The 16927-nt window shown below is 38.8% G+C and overlaps 2 protein-coding genes across 2 annotated transcripts; one reads left to right on the top strand and one right to left on the bottom strand.

The window, feature by feature from the left end:
• The first annotated feature begins 851 nt into the window (after positions 1–851).
• Positions 852–15588, top strand: rtf2 (replication termination factor 2). The gene is made up of 9 exons (XM_084542275.1): positions 852–1008; positions 1315–1409; positions 1565–1658; positions 1865–2004; positions 2514–2592; positions 12245–12355; positions 12519–12573; positions 13710–13784; positions 14824–15588. Exons 1-9 carry the CDS (start codon positions 940–942, stop codon positions 15018–15020), a joined length of 915 nt encoding a protein of 304 aa, XP_084398401.1. The 5' UTR covers positions 852–939; the 3' UTR covers positions 15021–15588.
• On the bottom strand, positions 2607–12238 carry gcnt7 (glucosaminyl (N-acetyl) transferase family member 7). Its single transcript, XM_084542274.1, has 4 exons — positions 8185–12238; positions 7118–7859; positions 6077–6172; positions 2607–5629 (listed from the first exon to the last, which is right to left on the bottom strand). Exons 1-4 carry the CDS (start codon positions 8389–8391, stop codon positions 5367–5369), a joined length of 1308 nt encoding a protein of 435 aa, XP_084398400.1. The 5' UTR covers positions 8392–12238; the 3' UTR covers positions 2607–5366.
• Positions 15589–16927: the final 1339 nt, after the last annotated feature.

The following is a 16927-nucleotide window of genomic DNA, read 5'->3' as shown; positions in this document are numbered from 1 at the left end:
AACTAATGGTCGCTCTTGGACAGCGCCATCGATAGTAAACTAATCTGCAGCCTGCAAGGCACAGGAAACAGATCTCATTAGCCCTCATTGAACTATCTTCCAAGGAAACTTTCATCTTTAGACCACTCTGACAACAGGCCTGAAAGCCAGACTAATGTCACTTACTAGTTCTAGGTTTAATGGCTGACAGCAAATGTCTACTAGATGGATGGGAGCAGGGTTGTAAAAGAGTGAAGTGAACTGTGGAAGTGAAGTTTTTTTTATGTGTACAAGGAGTAAGGTGCAGAATATATATATATAAAAAAAATATATATATTCATCATATTTTGTGGCTGAAACTTGCGATTGAATTTATAAAAAATATTTTAATGTTTTTAATTGCTTATGTTCATTGTATATTTTTTTTGCTTAGAGTAACAAAATGTTCTTTTCTCCTATACTTTTCTTTAATAATTTATTATATTCTCCTCTAACTTTGCATTTATCTTATCTTTCTATTGTTCTAATATTGTAACCAAACAAATAAACAATATATATATATAAATATATGTAGGCTATGTACTGTATATTCTTAGTTCCTTACTAATGAGGTCACTATGCTTATGTACATATTTCAGCATCCTTTTGTCGGATTATCAAGTCGGAATATTAAGTATTTGTATTTTTCAGAAGAAATAACAATTTTCTACTAGCTCTCCATTCCCCTTGAAGCTGTCTGAACTGATATTTGGGGTGATGCTTCCACGCTGTGGCCGGAGCTACAAAACACAACGGAAGAGTCTGAAGTTTTATTCTTTCAAACCACCAGGGGGCGACATCATATAACTGCCACATCCCGCGAGCTTTGCAGATCTCGTTGTTTGTTTACAACCTCGGAACTTCCTGGCTGCTGAGTAGCTTTGTACGTTTTAGCCTAACTGGTTAGATTTAGCTTTCAGGATGGGATGTGATGGCGGTACGATTCCCAAAAGACACGAGCTGGTGAAAGGCCCCAAAAAAGTAGAGAAGGTGTGTTATTTGTCTTTTATAAATGTATTCGTGTTGGGGACGTGTCAGTCGATTGCTAACGCTAATGTGCTAAACATGTTAAATCATTAGCATGCTAAAAATATTAAGAGGCGAATTCAGTTACTTCAGTATGTTTTTTTTTTTTGTACTTACTGTATGATTATGTATTATATTTGCGTTTGTTTTCAAACAGGACAGTTGGGTTAATCTTAATATGCTAATTCGGCTAAAGGGAGCTAATTAATCTTAACTAGCATTACTGTACGAGTATAAGGCCTCCTCTTACTTACCTCGGTTAATGTCCAGGTTGATAGAAATGCTGAGCTGGCCGCCAAGTGGAAGTACTGTGCCTTAAGCCAGGAGAAACTCAGACGACCCATCGTTGCATGTGAACTGGGAAGGTAAGAGCCATTTTTGTATTGTTAGGAAAATAAGATGTGTCTAGGTACAGCTGTAGCTGGCTAATGATGCGAGTGTACACATCGATGTTGCCACCCACTTGTTTGAAAAATGTATAATAATTACCCAACTAATGTTTGTAAAACACGTGTTTCAGGCTGTATAATAAGGACGCTATCATTGAATACCTTCTGGATAAGACGGCTGAGAGACCCAACGCTGAGGCTGTAGTACACATCCGTGGGATCAAGGTATATTGACACTGTTATACTCTCAGATATTTAGCCATGTGTTTTTCAGAACTGTGATCTTATTTATTACATCGGACCATGCTGGACTTTTATACATTTACAGAGACTGGAGCCCATGCAAATGTTTCTGGATACCTGCTGGACAGCATTTATTTCTTGGTTTCAAACAGTAAATCGGTATTTCTATCCATCTACTTCTTGTGCAGGATATAAAGGAGCTGAACTTGACTGATAACCCTGAATGGGAGGGAGAGAGAAGAAATACTAAAGGAGACAGATATGAGGACATCCACTGTGGCATGTTCATTTGCCCTGTTGTTGGGTTGGAGATGAATGGCAAGCACAGGTAAACAATGGTCCCAAGAATAAATAAAGAGACAGCTGCTTTTTTTTTTTTTTTTTTTTTTTTTTTATAAAATTAAAATAATCCAAAGGATTCTCTGTGTGTTTTGAAGATTGTCTCCACACATCTCATTTGTTAACCGCACAAACATATGGCAGCCTTAAGATGTTCTCATTACTGCAGTGATGAGATTTAATATCATGATATTAAATCTCATACGGTTTAGATCAAACAAGCTTAGAAAAAAAACAGTACACCTCATGGCCAACAGAATCCAGTTAAAGGTTTTGAGTTCATTTTATAAATAATAAGAATAAACCCTTTATTATTATTATTATTATTATTATTATTATTATTATTATTATTATTCTCATGGGGAAGTTCTTATAGTACCTTATAAGCTGCTATAGCTGCTTCTCAAACCACTATGTCAAAGCTCCCCCATATAGAAGAAAAGAGGGCACACAACAGAAAAAAAATAAATAATTGTATCCAACTGTTTCCCTTTTTAGGTTCTGTTACCTGCAGAGCTGTGGCTGTGTCTTTTCTGACAGGGCCCTGAAGGAGGTGAAGACAGAAATCTGCCACAAGGTGAGCAATATTTAATAATTTCTAGACTAAGGTTGTTTCCCCTGTTGTTAGCTACAAGCTATTTTTCCATTTTCTTGTAATCTTTCCGACCATTAAACTGTTCTCTTTCAGCGGGCCTCTTGGTCATTCTTCTTGGTTGATTCACATATGGCAAGCGCTCTCTGCTAATGCTTTCCAAATATGCAGCCTTGATACTAACGTAGATAACGCGATAGTGGTCTGGAAATGACGTTTTTCCTTGTGAGCAGTTTGTTGCTCAGATGCATAAGAATGTGAGTTTAAAGTCTGAAGCCTAATGATTTAAAAGGTTTTGAAGTGTTAAAACATTGCATATTTTAATTAATTGCTTCAGCTATCCAAAAGTATTTTAAAAGAAAACATCACGGTTAGACTGTTTTTTAAAAAAAAAAAAAAAAAAAAAAAAAAAAAATAGCTAGTGATACATAAACCCGAAGTTACAATCAGCTATAAATGTTGGCTTTTAAAAAATAATCTTTGTTTGTTGATAAAAGGTGTCTTGAGCCAATAGACCTGCTATAGTCTACTACAACGTAGGAATGTTCAGATCAGTCAGGTTTTCTAAATGACTGAATGGGACTGATCCTGTAGCTAAGCCTGGTCTTTTGTATGTGTTTCAGGTTCTACATTACTGAGAAGAGATTTGTGTAATTTTATAATACTGATCGAAGCAGCTTGATGTAGTATTTGTTGTGACCGTGTGGATGTTCAAGTTATACACCACAGAGCTATTAAAGTTTGTTAGCTGATTGTTTATTTTGCTAAAACCATCCAGCTCTAAGTGAAGTGAACATTCTCTTTTTTTTAGTGCATATTTATCTTTAGTTTCTTTACTTTTTATTTATTTGGCACAACAAAGAAGGCTCTACTGTTGTGAAATGAGGCATTGATTTTAATACATTGCAGAGCTATTCAACTGTCAAGCATATAGGCCTGCATTGATTTTGAAGTTTGTCGTATTACAGTTTCACAGCGCACATGTGATCTAGAGGAATACTAGTAACATCAGAAAAGCCTTTATGTATCACCAGGGTAGGGCGACCGGTAGTCGAATCAGCCTGTATTCAATATTCAACCATCGGGATCGCATCAGAGGCAGAGAATTAATTGGGGCATCCATTCTACAAAGTATATATATTGCCCATATTTAGCTTGACTGTTTCTCTTTTCAAGATGTTTTCAAGAGCGACCCAATTTGGAGCCACATGGGGATGTCACAGAAAAAGGCCTAAAACCTATTTTGAGCCTCAAGTTTAAGTAGCTTCAAAACTATGCTCAGTGTTTCTCACGCATGGGTTTGGATTAGGGTTAGCAGCAGAGCACTGTTGTGGTATTTTTCGAACAAGCAGAAGCATCACAGATGAGTATGAGATCTGTTGTTTAGCCACAAGGAAAGTCACCACCCGTGGGAAACTGAGTCTCTAGAGCATACGTGTGAAACATACGGCCCGGGGGCCAAAACTGTCCCACCAGAGGGTCTAATCTGGCCCACAGGATGAATTTGCGAAGTGCAAAAATTACATTGAAGACATTAACTGCAATTTTTCCAATAAAAGTAATTGCTATTCCTAGGGTTCACACAGATTTAGTAAGAGTTGTGGACATAACACAACACTGAGACCTAGAACTAAACAGAAATTGCATTTCTTTTTCTTAAGAAATTAAATGTCATTAAATGTAAACATTTTCATAATGTTCTTCTTTGCACTAAAACAAAGGGAAACATTTGGAGTTGTCGTTATTTGTAGGTAAATACGCTATTGGTCTGGCCCCCTTGACATCAAACTGGGCTGAACAAAAATGAGTTAGACACCCTTGCTCTAGAGCCACTAAGAATTTGGCAGTGGTTTACAAGTTTGGTGAACATGTAAGAATATGTAGTTGTTTGACTTCACATTTCAAAGCAAAATCCCTAAAACTGGTTAAGCTGTATGAACCATAGTTATGTTTAACTCCCAGAATAAAAGTTTTATTAGGTTTTTTGCACTGCTTCTGTAAGAAGTGATATTCATTCAGGTTTTCACTTTTCTTTGCACTCAGAAGTTCACATTTGCATCTCTTATCCAGTAATTGAGAATGTGAAGGACTGATCAAATTAATTTGAAACTACTGGGTAGGCCTCTGAGCCATATTCCTTTATTTTCTTACTTTATTTTAGTGCATTTAGACTTTTAGGTTGTTATTTAATATCCAACATGTACCTTGAAATGGCATGATCACACATCTGTTTTCAGTGCTACTAGTGGTTCATTATTCACTTTGTGTGGATTCACCTTGATTATTTGTGTGAGAAATATGAAACATACAGGTTTCTGCCCAGCTTTACCCTGCACACATCCAAATGTCAATCTAGGCTAATTTCTAACCTCTACCTAATTTAACAAAGCAAGTTTTTCTTTGTTTTATGAAGAGAAAACAAGTCTTGAGTTTTTTGTTCATGATAATTTTATTTATTTGTCTACACCTGCCACTAAATCATTAAATAAGAAAAAAACATGTTTCTTTTAAACTGTACAACATGCTGAACAATATTGAATAATTAGATATATTTAATCTATAGTTTATTAAATACTTAGTGTAAATACCAATGGACTTTCATTGAGACGACTACATTACACAATCTTGTCATAAAAAACAGCTACTTTTCAGTCATAAATAGATAAACACAGTAGCAGCTCACAGCATTCACCTCTTCACATTTTGACATAGAAAGCCACGGAATGGTAAAATGACCCACATGTATCCCGACAGCAACTTCATGCTCCAGCATTGCTGTCGAAGTAGCTGCTGTTGTTGCTGCTGCTGCTGCTGTTTGAGCTTCTCCATGTGGCCAGCAGCCATGATGATTCTATGGGAACAGCTGTCTGGTTCAGCACTTTGTTCCTGTGCCACTGCTCCAGGCAGTCTAGTGCCTCAGGGAAAGTATTACTCTCAAACTTATTGGCAAACATGCTGTTCTTATTGATGATCCACGGCAGATCTTGAATTCCGTAGATACAGATGTCTCGTACGTAATACCCTGGGAAATGACAGCAATTTTAGAGGAACAGGTTATTATGCATTAGGCCTCACTTGTGAACATTAAAGCTTTCATGATGCTGTGTGTTTGTTGGTAGGATTGTGGGCTTGTAGATGTATGTGTATATTACATTATTGTTAGTTCAAAACTTTTTAAAAACTCTTGAACCTGTTGGGATGTATGCTATATGAGATAAATCTATGGTATCAAGTAGATCTTGGTTCGCAGTTGGCCAGTAATCCTGTCTGCAGCAAGAGATGCAAACATAACTTAAAACAAGGACTAGAAAAGAAAAGGATAATGTTAAGAAAAATGACAATTTTTAGATTTGAAATGCTGCATTGACATTTCCAAAATACCTGGAATTAGCAGTGCTCAGGTGAACACGATCAAAGGAAGTTAATCTGTGGTGCAGTATCAATCCTTGCATACTCTTCTGTACTGTACCTTTGCAACCATTGTGCGTACGTCCTTCTTGATCCCTCCACTTGATTGCCCGGATATCTCCTTCCCAATCTCCATCAACGTGGCTGCCTGGAGCTTCTTCAAACATAAAATGGGGCCAAATTAATCATTATTGTGTGACTTAATTGAATAGTATAGCCCTGTTTGAGGCTTCTCCAACAATGCTGTGGAAGGTTAGGAAAGTGTTAGTGCTCTTTATCGGAAGTGGGGAAGGTTCAGCGGATGTTGGTTTGTCAAAAAAAAACAGAGAGCAAAAAATTCCCCCGTGCAACTGTGGTTAGAACCACTGTTAGTTCTAGAGTTCTCTTTCTACCGTCCGCCCCAAATGACATCAACAAGCACACTACACAGGCATAAAGCAGAGATATATATTAAAGCATGTATTTAATGAGAAAAAAAAAACAGGGAGCAGGGGTTTTATCTTGTGAGGTACCTGGATTCTTGCAAGTTTTGTGAGATCACACGCTCTGCTTTTATCAATACAGCAACCTTTTTACCTTAATGTTAATGCACACATTACAAATGCACATACAAACTGTGGATGTGATCTTGCTTTTTGGATTGGCCCCAGTCATACTGTAACTCGCATTAAGGGCAACCCAGGACTCTGGATTCTATTGTTTGTCTATTCTATCGGTGGCACTGTTATCAGTTTCTCTCATTTTTGAATTCAAATGGAAATTTGACTCCCACAAGAATGTGCCGTTTGAAAAATGTATTTACTCGGGTCTGATTTCTTACAATTTCCCTGTTTTTGGTGGCATTGGCCGTGAAAGCTTGAAATTCTTAGTGGTGCCATAAAAGCACAGTCAACAAGCCAATGTAAAAAAAAAATTGGTCCGACATGCTGTTTGATCTGGTTTAACCTTGTTGCATTGATTGTCTCTTTTTGTTTAAACATCATAATCACACTGTTAATAATTAATAGTTCTATAGCAGGCTTTGTGTCGCAGAAAAAGGGTTAGTCAGCAGTAGCAGGAAATAGTTGCTTGTCTTTGTACCTTTTTAAAACCTGCACTTTACCTTTGAGGTGGTTGAGGGTCACCCAGAAGTGTTCATCCGGACTGAATGTGTCTTTGGACCATTCCAAGAGGTCATTGGCTATTCGGCTTTTAAGAACAAAGTCTACAAAATCCCTTGTGAGAGCATAGTAAGCTGTTCCAAAATAAATTTGAAGGTTGTGTGGCGAAGGGCCTTTCGTCTGTCCAAATCCTTTCCGAGCAACATGTGACCCGATGATCTCCCTGTGCTGTAGTCGTGTCCTGCTCCTCATAGATGCTGGCTGCTTTACCCCTGGCGTCATATTTCTGTCCCTCCACTCTTTGCTTTTCATGTACTGCACCAGTTCCAGGTTGCTCTTGACAGGGAAATCCTGTCCACACAGATTCACCACCTTCCTCCAGCGTATCTTGGACTTCGCTAGATCTTTCATGCAGTTCAAATCCGCTTGCAGGCGAGAAAACCCAGCATAAGTCACTATCTCACTCTGGCTTGAGAGGAAGGTATTTTGAAAGCAGCCGACTAGCTTTCGTACGGCCGCCTGGTACTCCCATGGAGCCTTAGCATCCACGTGAATGCAGTAGACATTTTGTGGCATGTAAATGGCCCTCAGTAGGCGCACAAAAAGCTCCAGCTCTTTGTGAACAGTTATAATAAAGGCTAAAGGGTAGTCCTCCTCCTCACGACTCAGAGGTCTTGTGATAAAGTGTAGGTCTCTTGTCAAATTAGGACACTGCAGACGGCTGTTCAGAATATATTTTTCCACCTGTGGACAGAACAAAAGATACATTAACACAGCTGCTGTTTATAAAAAAAAAAAAACCAAAACAAAACGCTTTTATTCTTAATTTTTAGAATCTGTATTCATGTATATAGACGGTTACTTGCTCATCTTAATTTCTTTTTTTTTTTTTTTTTTTTTACTTTATTTTACCATGTTGCCACTGCAGATTCTTGTAGATCCTATTTTTGCAAACATACTGAACAAAATATTGTAAATACTTTCTCTAAAATACTTGGAAGTCTTGCTTTTATTTAACCTTTTGTTTTTTGTAGAGTTAAATAAATTTAACAGAGTGAATTTGATGTACCTGGCAATCACGACGGTGCCATTCTTCTCCTTTCTCCGTGCCGGGCAGAAAAGCTTTACATTCAGGGGAGAAGGGTCTGCAACTTGAAACCTGTAGGGGCTTCAACTCAGTTGGCATTCTAGTCTTCAAATAAATGAATGAACAGATAGCAATACTCATCACCAGACACCAGAGGAAGCTGCATTTTGTCCCTTCAAGTCTGCGCATAATATCCCAGTTTTTCTGTAGTCTGCCAGCACCACCACCACAGATAAAGTTCCTGCAATAGAGACATCCAGTTTGGTTATTTGCAGAAGGGTCTCAGACCCCTGAGGAGTATTAAATAGGGTTAAGTATGTGGGTTACGTCTAATTGATATATAATTGATTTTACTAGTTTAGTGTACCAGATCTACTCTATTAATAACTGTCATCTAAGCCGTGCTATTTTAGCTGGCGACACATTGTCTCTGCCTCCTGTTTCTCATATAGTTATATGATATGGTATTGCACAAGTATATGACATTTTAACATAACTCAGTACAGTGTATTTTTATAATAATGCTAGAGTAATGCTCTAGGAAGCTATTCTGACACTACATCCCATCCATACCAACGAAAAATAAAACCAATAAAAGAAAACTATTCAGCCATATTTGATAGATGGCAGTGCATAGAGCTTTAGAACTCTTTAAATGCAGTCATCAAGGTTTTTATTTGAAATACATACATTCCTGATAGGAACATATATTAGACAGAAAAGGATGGTTTGCTCAATAGAAAATGCGCTACGTATAAATTTGCCGTGTGAAACTTCCCGACTGTTGCTCTTGATTTAATATAATGTATATGGATAGATCAATGTGTTTTCAATCAAAAGCTATTTTACTTCAAACATAAAGCTTGATTAATTACAGTTGAAAATACTTGTAAGCAATCATGAAAGCAGTTGAGACTTATTGAACAAGCCTTAACCGATCATCTGGACAATCACTGGAATTCACAGGGATCTACACGTACAAGGTACAACAGATAGCAGTAAGTAAACAAGCAACATTTTGGGAGATAGAAGAATACACAAGCAGACTGTCTAGAAGTTGGGAAAAGGTCGGTACCTTCGTAAATGTGTGTAACTGCTTGTCCTCTAGAGGGTCGCAGGGGGGCTGGAGACTATCCTAGCTGTCATTGGGCGAGAGGTGGGGAACACCCTGGACAAATCTATCGCTGGGGTGTATATTATCAAATTATTATTATCCTTATACAATATTGTTCATTTTAATGTCCAGTAGAATTGGGTAAAGAGGCATTTGTCTGTACTTTTGAAACATAGTAAAAACGTTGTACTCTTGATACTGAAGTCTTTATAGATTTATTCCATGTAAATAAGGCCTCTATTTGACAATGACCCTGTCAAAAGACATTCTTAAGACATCTCAACCCTTTTGTTTCTTTCCACTACCCATTTGACACAAGCTGTCAGTTTGGCGATATACTGTATATGTTTGATTATTTGTAACGGGTAGAAGTTGTATAGCGTAGCCATTTAATAGAAGACCTCAAGCTTGCTTTCTTTTTAGATGTTAGATAAGTTTTCCACAGTTTGCCCTTTCGGGTGTGCGATATTGATATTGTAGTTCAGTTTTGATTAAATTAAAATAAAAATGCTGGAGATCCTTCTTTGTCATGGAACAAACTAGACAAGAGGCAAAAAGTACCCAAGAGAAAAGAGAAGTTTTTTTTTACATATCGGTGACATGTTTTCTCTCGGAAACCCCCAGATGTTGAAACCATGTTGAGAACTGTGTCATGGATAAAAATACTGATATGGGGTTCCGCTGAAATGTGTATGTTTGATCTGTGTTGAGATTCTCCCCTCACAATCCTTTCCTTTTTTGGAAACGGAGTGAAAAAACAACAACTCCCATTTAGGCTGTAAATAAAGAATAGCTCTCAATGTCTGTAGACAGATTTTCTAGGTCACTTGGTGTTCCTAACATTCATTTTGAGATAATGTTTGCCTGTCATTCTTATCAGCTATCTTGATCAAAGATCTAAAACGTATGCCGGTGCAACACATATGAAGACACACAAACATGCAAATAGCGTATGTAAAAGTATATGCCAAAGACGGGTCAAGGTTAGCCAGTTACCTTTGAGACAGCTTCTGTCTATAGTCCACAGGTGAAGATGTAATAGTTTATACATCGGCTCCTATTTGGTTGTTACCGAAACAGCCGCTATGAGCTCGGTTAACAGAATCCCTCCAGAGTCCATCGGGGAACGGTAGTAATTTTCACGGACTCCATCATCAGCAACAGCAGGAGCAGCAGCAGTATCTTCTATGTTTTGCTCTAGGTTCGGTTCGACCGCGTTGCTGTGTCCTGGCAGAAAGGCTGCTTTCTCAGAGCTTGAGATCAAGTCTGAGTGAGGCACAGTGTTTTGCGAATGTCTACGTGTTTTTTTTTTCCTTCTCCAGTTGTGCTCAGTCGCTCCCCTCACATCCCCAAGAGACGAGATCCGTCCCTGCTTGGTTACCAGCAGTAACACCCAATCACACACCTGACACACAAAAACATACTTGCATCTCACACACACACACACTCGCTCTCCTTTTTCCACTCTCCTCCCCCATGCAGTTTCCTACTCACTGGTGCGTTGCATCTCTCTTTTTTTTTGTCCTCTTGCTTTTCCTTCTTTTCCCTCGAATCACTTCAGGCTATTTCCAGTTAAATTCCAAATATGTCCACTTAAAGGTGCACGTAACTAATTATCCACAATGTTGCCTTGTCTTGTTCACCTTCTCGTCATCAAGTCGTTGGGTAACTGCCGAAAACAAGATTCTGGCTGATTTGCTCACCAACGTAATGACAAGGCGTGTGGCTCACTGTCGGTCTGTGTCATTTGTGGTAATGGCAACAGCAGAGTGACTGACTTCAGAGCAGCACGCACAGAGGTTGTTTGCTGCTTGGTCAGCTTCTGAGATTATCCCTCTTGTGTTGAACAGAGCACATGGCTGGTGTTCACACCCACTGAGTCTGCATTACGACCACACAATAGATCCCCTGCTGGTTGCTCACGGGTGTAATATTTGTGGGTTTTTTTTAATCTGGGTGTGTTCTCCTGCTATTATGAAACTGTAATGCCGCTGTGTGATTTTAGTAATACACTAAATTGTGCATTGAAGATTTCTGACATCCTTCCTTAGGTCAGCCTGTCTTAAATGGAGCTTTGTTTATTGGCTGGGCTTTAGGTTTTTGCCAGTGAGGATGACTGAAATGCTGCTGGTGACATCTATCAGATGATCAAATGATCTGCAAAAAATGTATGAAGTCTGCAGCAAACAAGTGAACTTTTGATTTCGTATAACCAACTAATATAGTCTGAAAGTTTCAAGGGTCAAGCTGTGGACTTGGTTACAGCATCCTTAGCCATAGTCACTCATTGATGTATGCGTGTCTGACTGAATGAATTTGCTTGTCTCCCTTTTATTGTTTGGTTTTGTTTTCCATTGTCAACCTACTGCAGCCTGCATGCAAATACAGTTAAAAATGCAGTGATGTGGCAGAGAAATAGTTTTAGATGTTGATCTCTCATATGTGTGTTGACCTGTGAGCCGAGTGTTTTGTTTGCATATTTCATTTTCACTGTAAAAAGAATATGCAGTTGCCTTTATAAAAGGGCCTGATTTATTTTACTGTATGCTTTGTCAGCCTACCTAATCCCTGCCACAGATACCTCACAAACAATTTTTTTTAAAAACTAACCCATCAGGCAGGATAAACAAACCATTGCTTTGCATGACAAAGCAGCTCGTTATATCCTTACCTGTAGTTGACCAGAACCCTGTTAGAGCAGGGTTCATTCAACCATTTACCTTGAATCTCCAAACATATTTTTTTGAAATTTATGTTTGATTGTAGGGGGCAGGGAAAAGTCTTACATTACGTTTAATGTGTTTTCCAGTCGCACGCTGAAATATAGCATTACATCTAATTACATCTAAATATGAACTGCCTTTACATTTCCCAGAAACCTTTTTTTTTTTTTTCAGTCTTATCTGGAATGTGATGTTTCTGTTTTAGTGTGGGGAACCGTTTAAATACGAGGATCTTGTTGTGCTCAATGGCACTAAGGAAGAGGTGGAGAAGCTGAGGGAAAGGATGGAAGAGAGGCGGGCCAAAGCCAAAACCAAGGTAGGATTTAATTTTAACTAATGTTGGATGATGAAATGGTACAGTGGATTGTGAGGCTTGAATAATATACTTCTCTGGTCTACTGTGTTTGGTTATTGGTTAGCGATACATCAGGCTCAGTGATTTTGTCGGCTTTGTAATGATTACCATGCCTCTGTTTTAGAAATCAAAGAAGAGCAAAGCAGCTGAGTCTGTGTCCACGCCGTCGGAATCAAAAGGTTTGTGCAAAGCTTGGGCATTATAATTGAGACCAGTGTGTTCAACATTTACATAAGTAAGACCAAGCAGCTAACCAGCCACCAGCAATGGTACATCCTCATTTGGATAATGTTTTGAATGTGCTGTAGAGTAGTAGTTGGTGTATTCAAATGTTTACTGAGAAGTTTATGATAAGTCATCTGGATTCTGGCTCCTTTCTTTGCGAACTCACGTTAATACTTTAGCTCCTAACAGCGTATGAATGTTTTTGTAAGTAGAAGCTGCTTTTGTTTGAAGTGAGTTGACCCAACCTCTGCTATATAAAGCACTGTACCAGTACCAGCAGAACACACATTTTTTTTGTACTCCCATGAGTCTTGTCCCTGTTGCATAATGTGGTGTGTCCAATATGTTATTCTAAATTAAAACTAAATTTACTCATACCAGTTTTTGGAAATCTGACGAAAACATGGGTATTTTTGGTGAGTCATTTATCCTTTTATGGAAAATAGACATCTATCATGAAGTAACCAATGACTTAGCGGAACTGTTATGGATTAGTCATAGAGCTGAAGATCTAATGCGTGTCTATTACTAATCCCAGCATTCATTTTCTCTCCTGAGCCACATAAACAAGCAAAGACATCCAATAAGAGCCATACTGGTACAGGTATGGTGGTTTTACAGGCTCCCCCTCTGTTTATGAGGCTTAGATCAGAGACCTGCACTGTTATGTGTCCTCACGTAGCATTGGTGTGGTTTCCTGTTTAGTTCTCCTTGACAAACAGGAGTTGGCTGAGAAAGACATGAAGTTTATTTGCTTTACTTAAATCCAAAGTGCACTCCTTCCTTTTCCTGTTAGTATAAAACTGTGTGAATATAAAAGTAAGTAATGTTTTGTTTCACTATTAAGCTGAAACAATGCTTGTCGGTTTGCCATTGTGTTAAAGGCCACACACTCTCCCGCCCATGTACAGGATGCAGTGGTGGAGGATAGAGTAGCTTATTACATATTTCTTGAGTTCATATTTGATTAGTTATGCTCTCTTATCTTTTTTGAGCATTTCACAATATCAAGGGTGTTCCACCCTGTCATGGCTGGTAATGGGCAAGAAATGAAGTAAACCACAGATAATTGCATTATTTTTCCCTACAGAAGACACAAAGTCGACACCAGTGGATGTAGCAGGAACGAGCTCTCTGCAAAATGGAGATGAAAGCGGCCAGCCAGGTAGAGAACCACACTTCCTGTAGCTCTCCTAAATACATACGCCACCAGAGTCGGGTTCCTTTGTGGCAAGTGATAATGCTTTTTTGCTTTTAGACAAAACCTTACTTGGTTCTTTGTTGTGGAATCCCTACAATGCAAACTATCAGTCAGTTCTAAGAACTGTTTTAAATGTGCTCGTTGTTCATACAATCAGCTGGGTAATATCCTCATTGCCTTCATGAATACCTTAAACTTTCAAAAACACAAATTAGACAAATACTTTGGTAAGCCGTTTGGTTTTGAAGCATGAATAGTATGTAAAGATGGACAAACCATGCAAGATGTCACTGAGGGGTTTCCTGAAAAGTACACAGCTAGTCCAACAATGGATTCCAAGGCAGACGAGGTCTCCTGTGGTCTCTGGAGGCAGTGCCCTGTAACTCAAAGCAGCCACACACCTGACCAAAATCCAGTCATTCAGCACTGAAGAAGCCACTTGGATAAGTGGTGAAACCCTCCGACAGGACGATGTTAAAGACCGTTAACAGACACTAGTCATGCGGGTTTCTGATAATCAACAACCACAGATGTTCCTGTTTATACTTCCCTGAATAATCTACTTGGATGAGTGTCAAAACGAAACTGGAAGCTCAGTTGCCCTTGTTCCAGCTTGTTTTTTTGTGCTGTACCATGACCAGGATGAAACCTCCACCGACATATGTCCTCGAGAAAACTCAAACAAGTCCTGTTGCCTTCATTTAAGGGCACCCTTAAATCTTTAAAACATCTTTATTTCTGCTTCAGAGTAGAACGTTTCACAGCTGGCCTCAAGTGGCCAATCCAGGAACTGCAGGTTGAATACTACACACATTAAATATAAACTCAAATGCTCATTCAACCTCAGTCTTTAATCATACTACAATTACATCTCTTGCTTTAGAGTTGTAGTAGCATAGAGCATTATCAAACTAAATGTGATCAAAGCTTTTTCAAATAACCATCAAAATCTAATGAATCTGTTTTTGTTTTTTTTGTTGTTATTTCTCATTCTACCACCAAGCTGTTGCCGGACCTTCTGGAGCTGCCGGCTCCTCCAAAGGCGCCAAGTCTTTGACATCCTCCACCACCAAGAGGTCCATCCAGAAAATGGAGGAGAAGTCAGAGGCTTTCAAATCCTTGTTCACCACCCACAGCTCTGCCAAGCGCACCAAGGATCAGACATCAAACTGGGTCACCCACACCCCGTATCACTTCTAGTAAATATTGCTCAAAGCGGAGACAACCTTCTTTTTTTTCTTTTTCTTTTCTTCTCCAGAAATGATGACCCCTTAAGGACTTGTGAACCTGCTTCTGCATACCCAACACACACACACACACACACACACACATACTCATACACACACATATTACCCACATAACCTCTAATATGTCACCAAATGTGGACTCATTCTCAACTTGACTTGTCTCATCAGTCCCCAGTAGCTCAGTGTTTACATGGTGTTAACTGCTCCCCAAGCTGCAGATCCTTTGTTTTGTAACCTAATTCCTCCCTTATGTATACCACTGTGCTCTCAGTCACTGGTGTTTAGAGAATTATTGCTTGGAGGAACGCTAATATCTCTGTCACTCTGCTGTCTCCTGGTGGACAGACGTCAGCTTCTTTTATGTGAAACTACTGCGTAAACAAGCGATTGGAGACAGTGTGTATAGGATTGATTCCACTTTTCAGTTAAGGCAAACAGGGGCAAAAGGTCTATAGCTGTCACAAGTATTGTTACGCTTTTTTTTTTTTTTTTTTTTTAGAATATGTTTAGCAAAGGATTTTCACACATCTTTGAATGTTTTTATTCCTAGAAAAGGTTAGCAACATTAAGACGACATCTGGTATAGTTATTGAAATTTGTGACGTGCACAAATAAAAGCGTGCACCCAAAGACAAGCAGTAGCTGTAATTTGTGTGTAAAGGATGATAAGAAATATATTTAAAGCTTAAAGCTCAGTGTTTTTATTAAAGCTTCTATATTTTCTTTTTTTCCTGTGATTTCTGGGCGCTTGTCGTAAACAGTTACTCTGTATTTTCTCACTGGCCTCCAATTTGACTTCTCTTATCTGTGCATGTGGCAAGCCACAATACATTTTTATCAAATTACATTTTTTTTACATTATTCCTTTATTCTGCGTTATAGAATGAATGAATGAATAAACAACAAAGTACCTTCATTTTTTTTGTCTCGTCTGTGGTGTAAACCTTGGTTGTACATTGCTACAAGGTGCAAGGAAGAGCAATAATTAGCCAAGATGACTGCAGCAACGGCAACTCCCTGTTGGGCTCATGAAGGGAAAATTCGCACCAAAAACAACCTATAAAAAGCTCCTGTTAGCGTACATCTGTTTGTAGGAGGATTTGAATATGGACTCTGCTGTCAGGTTTTGTGTTCCATGTGACTATCAGGCCCCCAGCAACGGCAACCGCTGAGCAGAAAGGCCTAGCAGTGGAGGACATATTCAGGCAATAAAACACAAAATATATTCATCAAATCTGGCTTAAGTGAATATATTTTTCTCAGTGTTATTTAACGTGGATGTTGCACAGTACAGAATTGTGTACATATGTAGAAGGTGAAGGTTCTTGTTTTCACATCTATCTGCTAGCCTTCTGAATCTCAGTTAAATCCAGGTACTGTACATACGACTTCTGCTCATATATACCTAACAACTAGTTTGGAAAGCAGCCGTGTTCAAGTACGCAATTTACACCAATGCAATGTCAAAATCCGATGCCTGTGGTGTGCAGACACTCATCTAGGAAACACCTTATGTCCGCTTGTTAAATATCTGAAATTTAAACCGTACTAGCCCGCTCAAATGTTCAAATGATACAGCACAGTTTTGTTAGATGGCTTCACACATTCAAATAGAACTTGGTTACAGAGAAGTTTCAACTGGCAATGAATTACTGACTCCATGGCATCTCTCATTTCAGGCCGCAGCATGTCTATCGACGACAGGCTGGGGTAAAACAGCCTTGTGTGCTGCAGTGTTTTGAAAAATTCTGGTTTTTACCCTAACTGCGATCAGATCTTAATGCAAGGTCTGAATACAAAAGCTGGCCACTTGCGATCGGATAACCCAGATCGCATCTTAATGCAATGTCTGAACAGGCC

Source organism: Chelon labrosus, assembly GCF_963514085.1.
Source record: "Chelon labrosus genome assembly, chromosome: 4".
Classification (NCBI taxonomy): Eukaryota; Metazoa; Chordata; class Actinopteri; order Mugiliformes; family Mugilidae; genus Chelon; species Chelon labrosus.
Note: the sequence above shows the minus strand (reverse complement) of the source record. Positions and strands in the feature narration are given on the sequence as shown.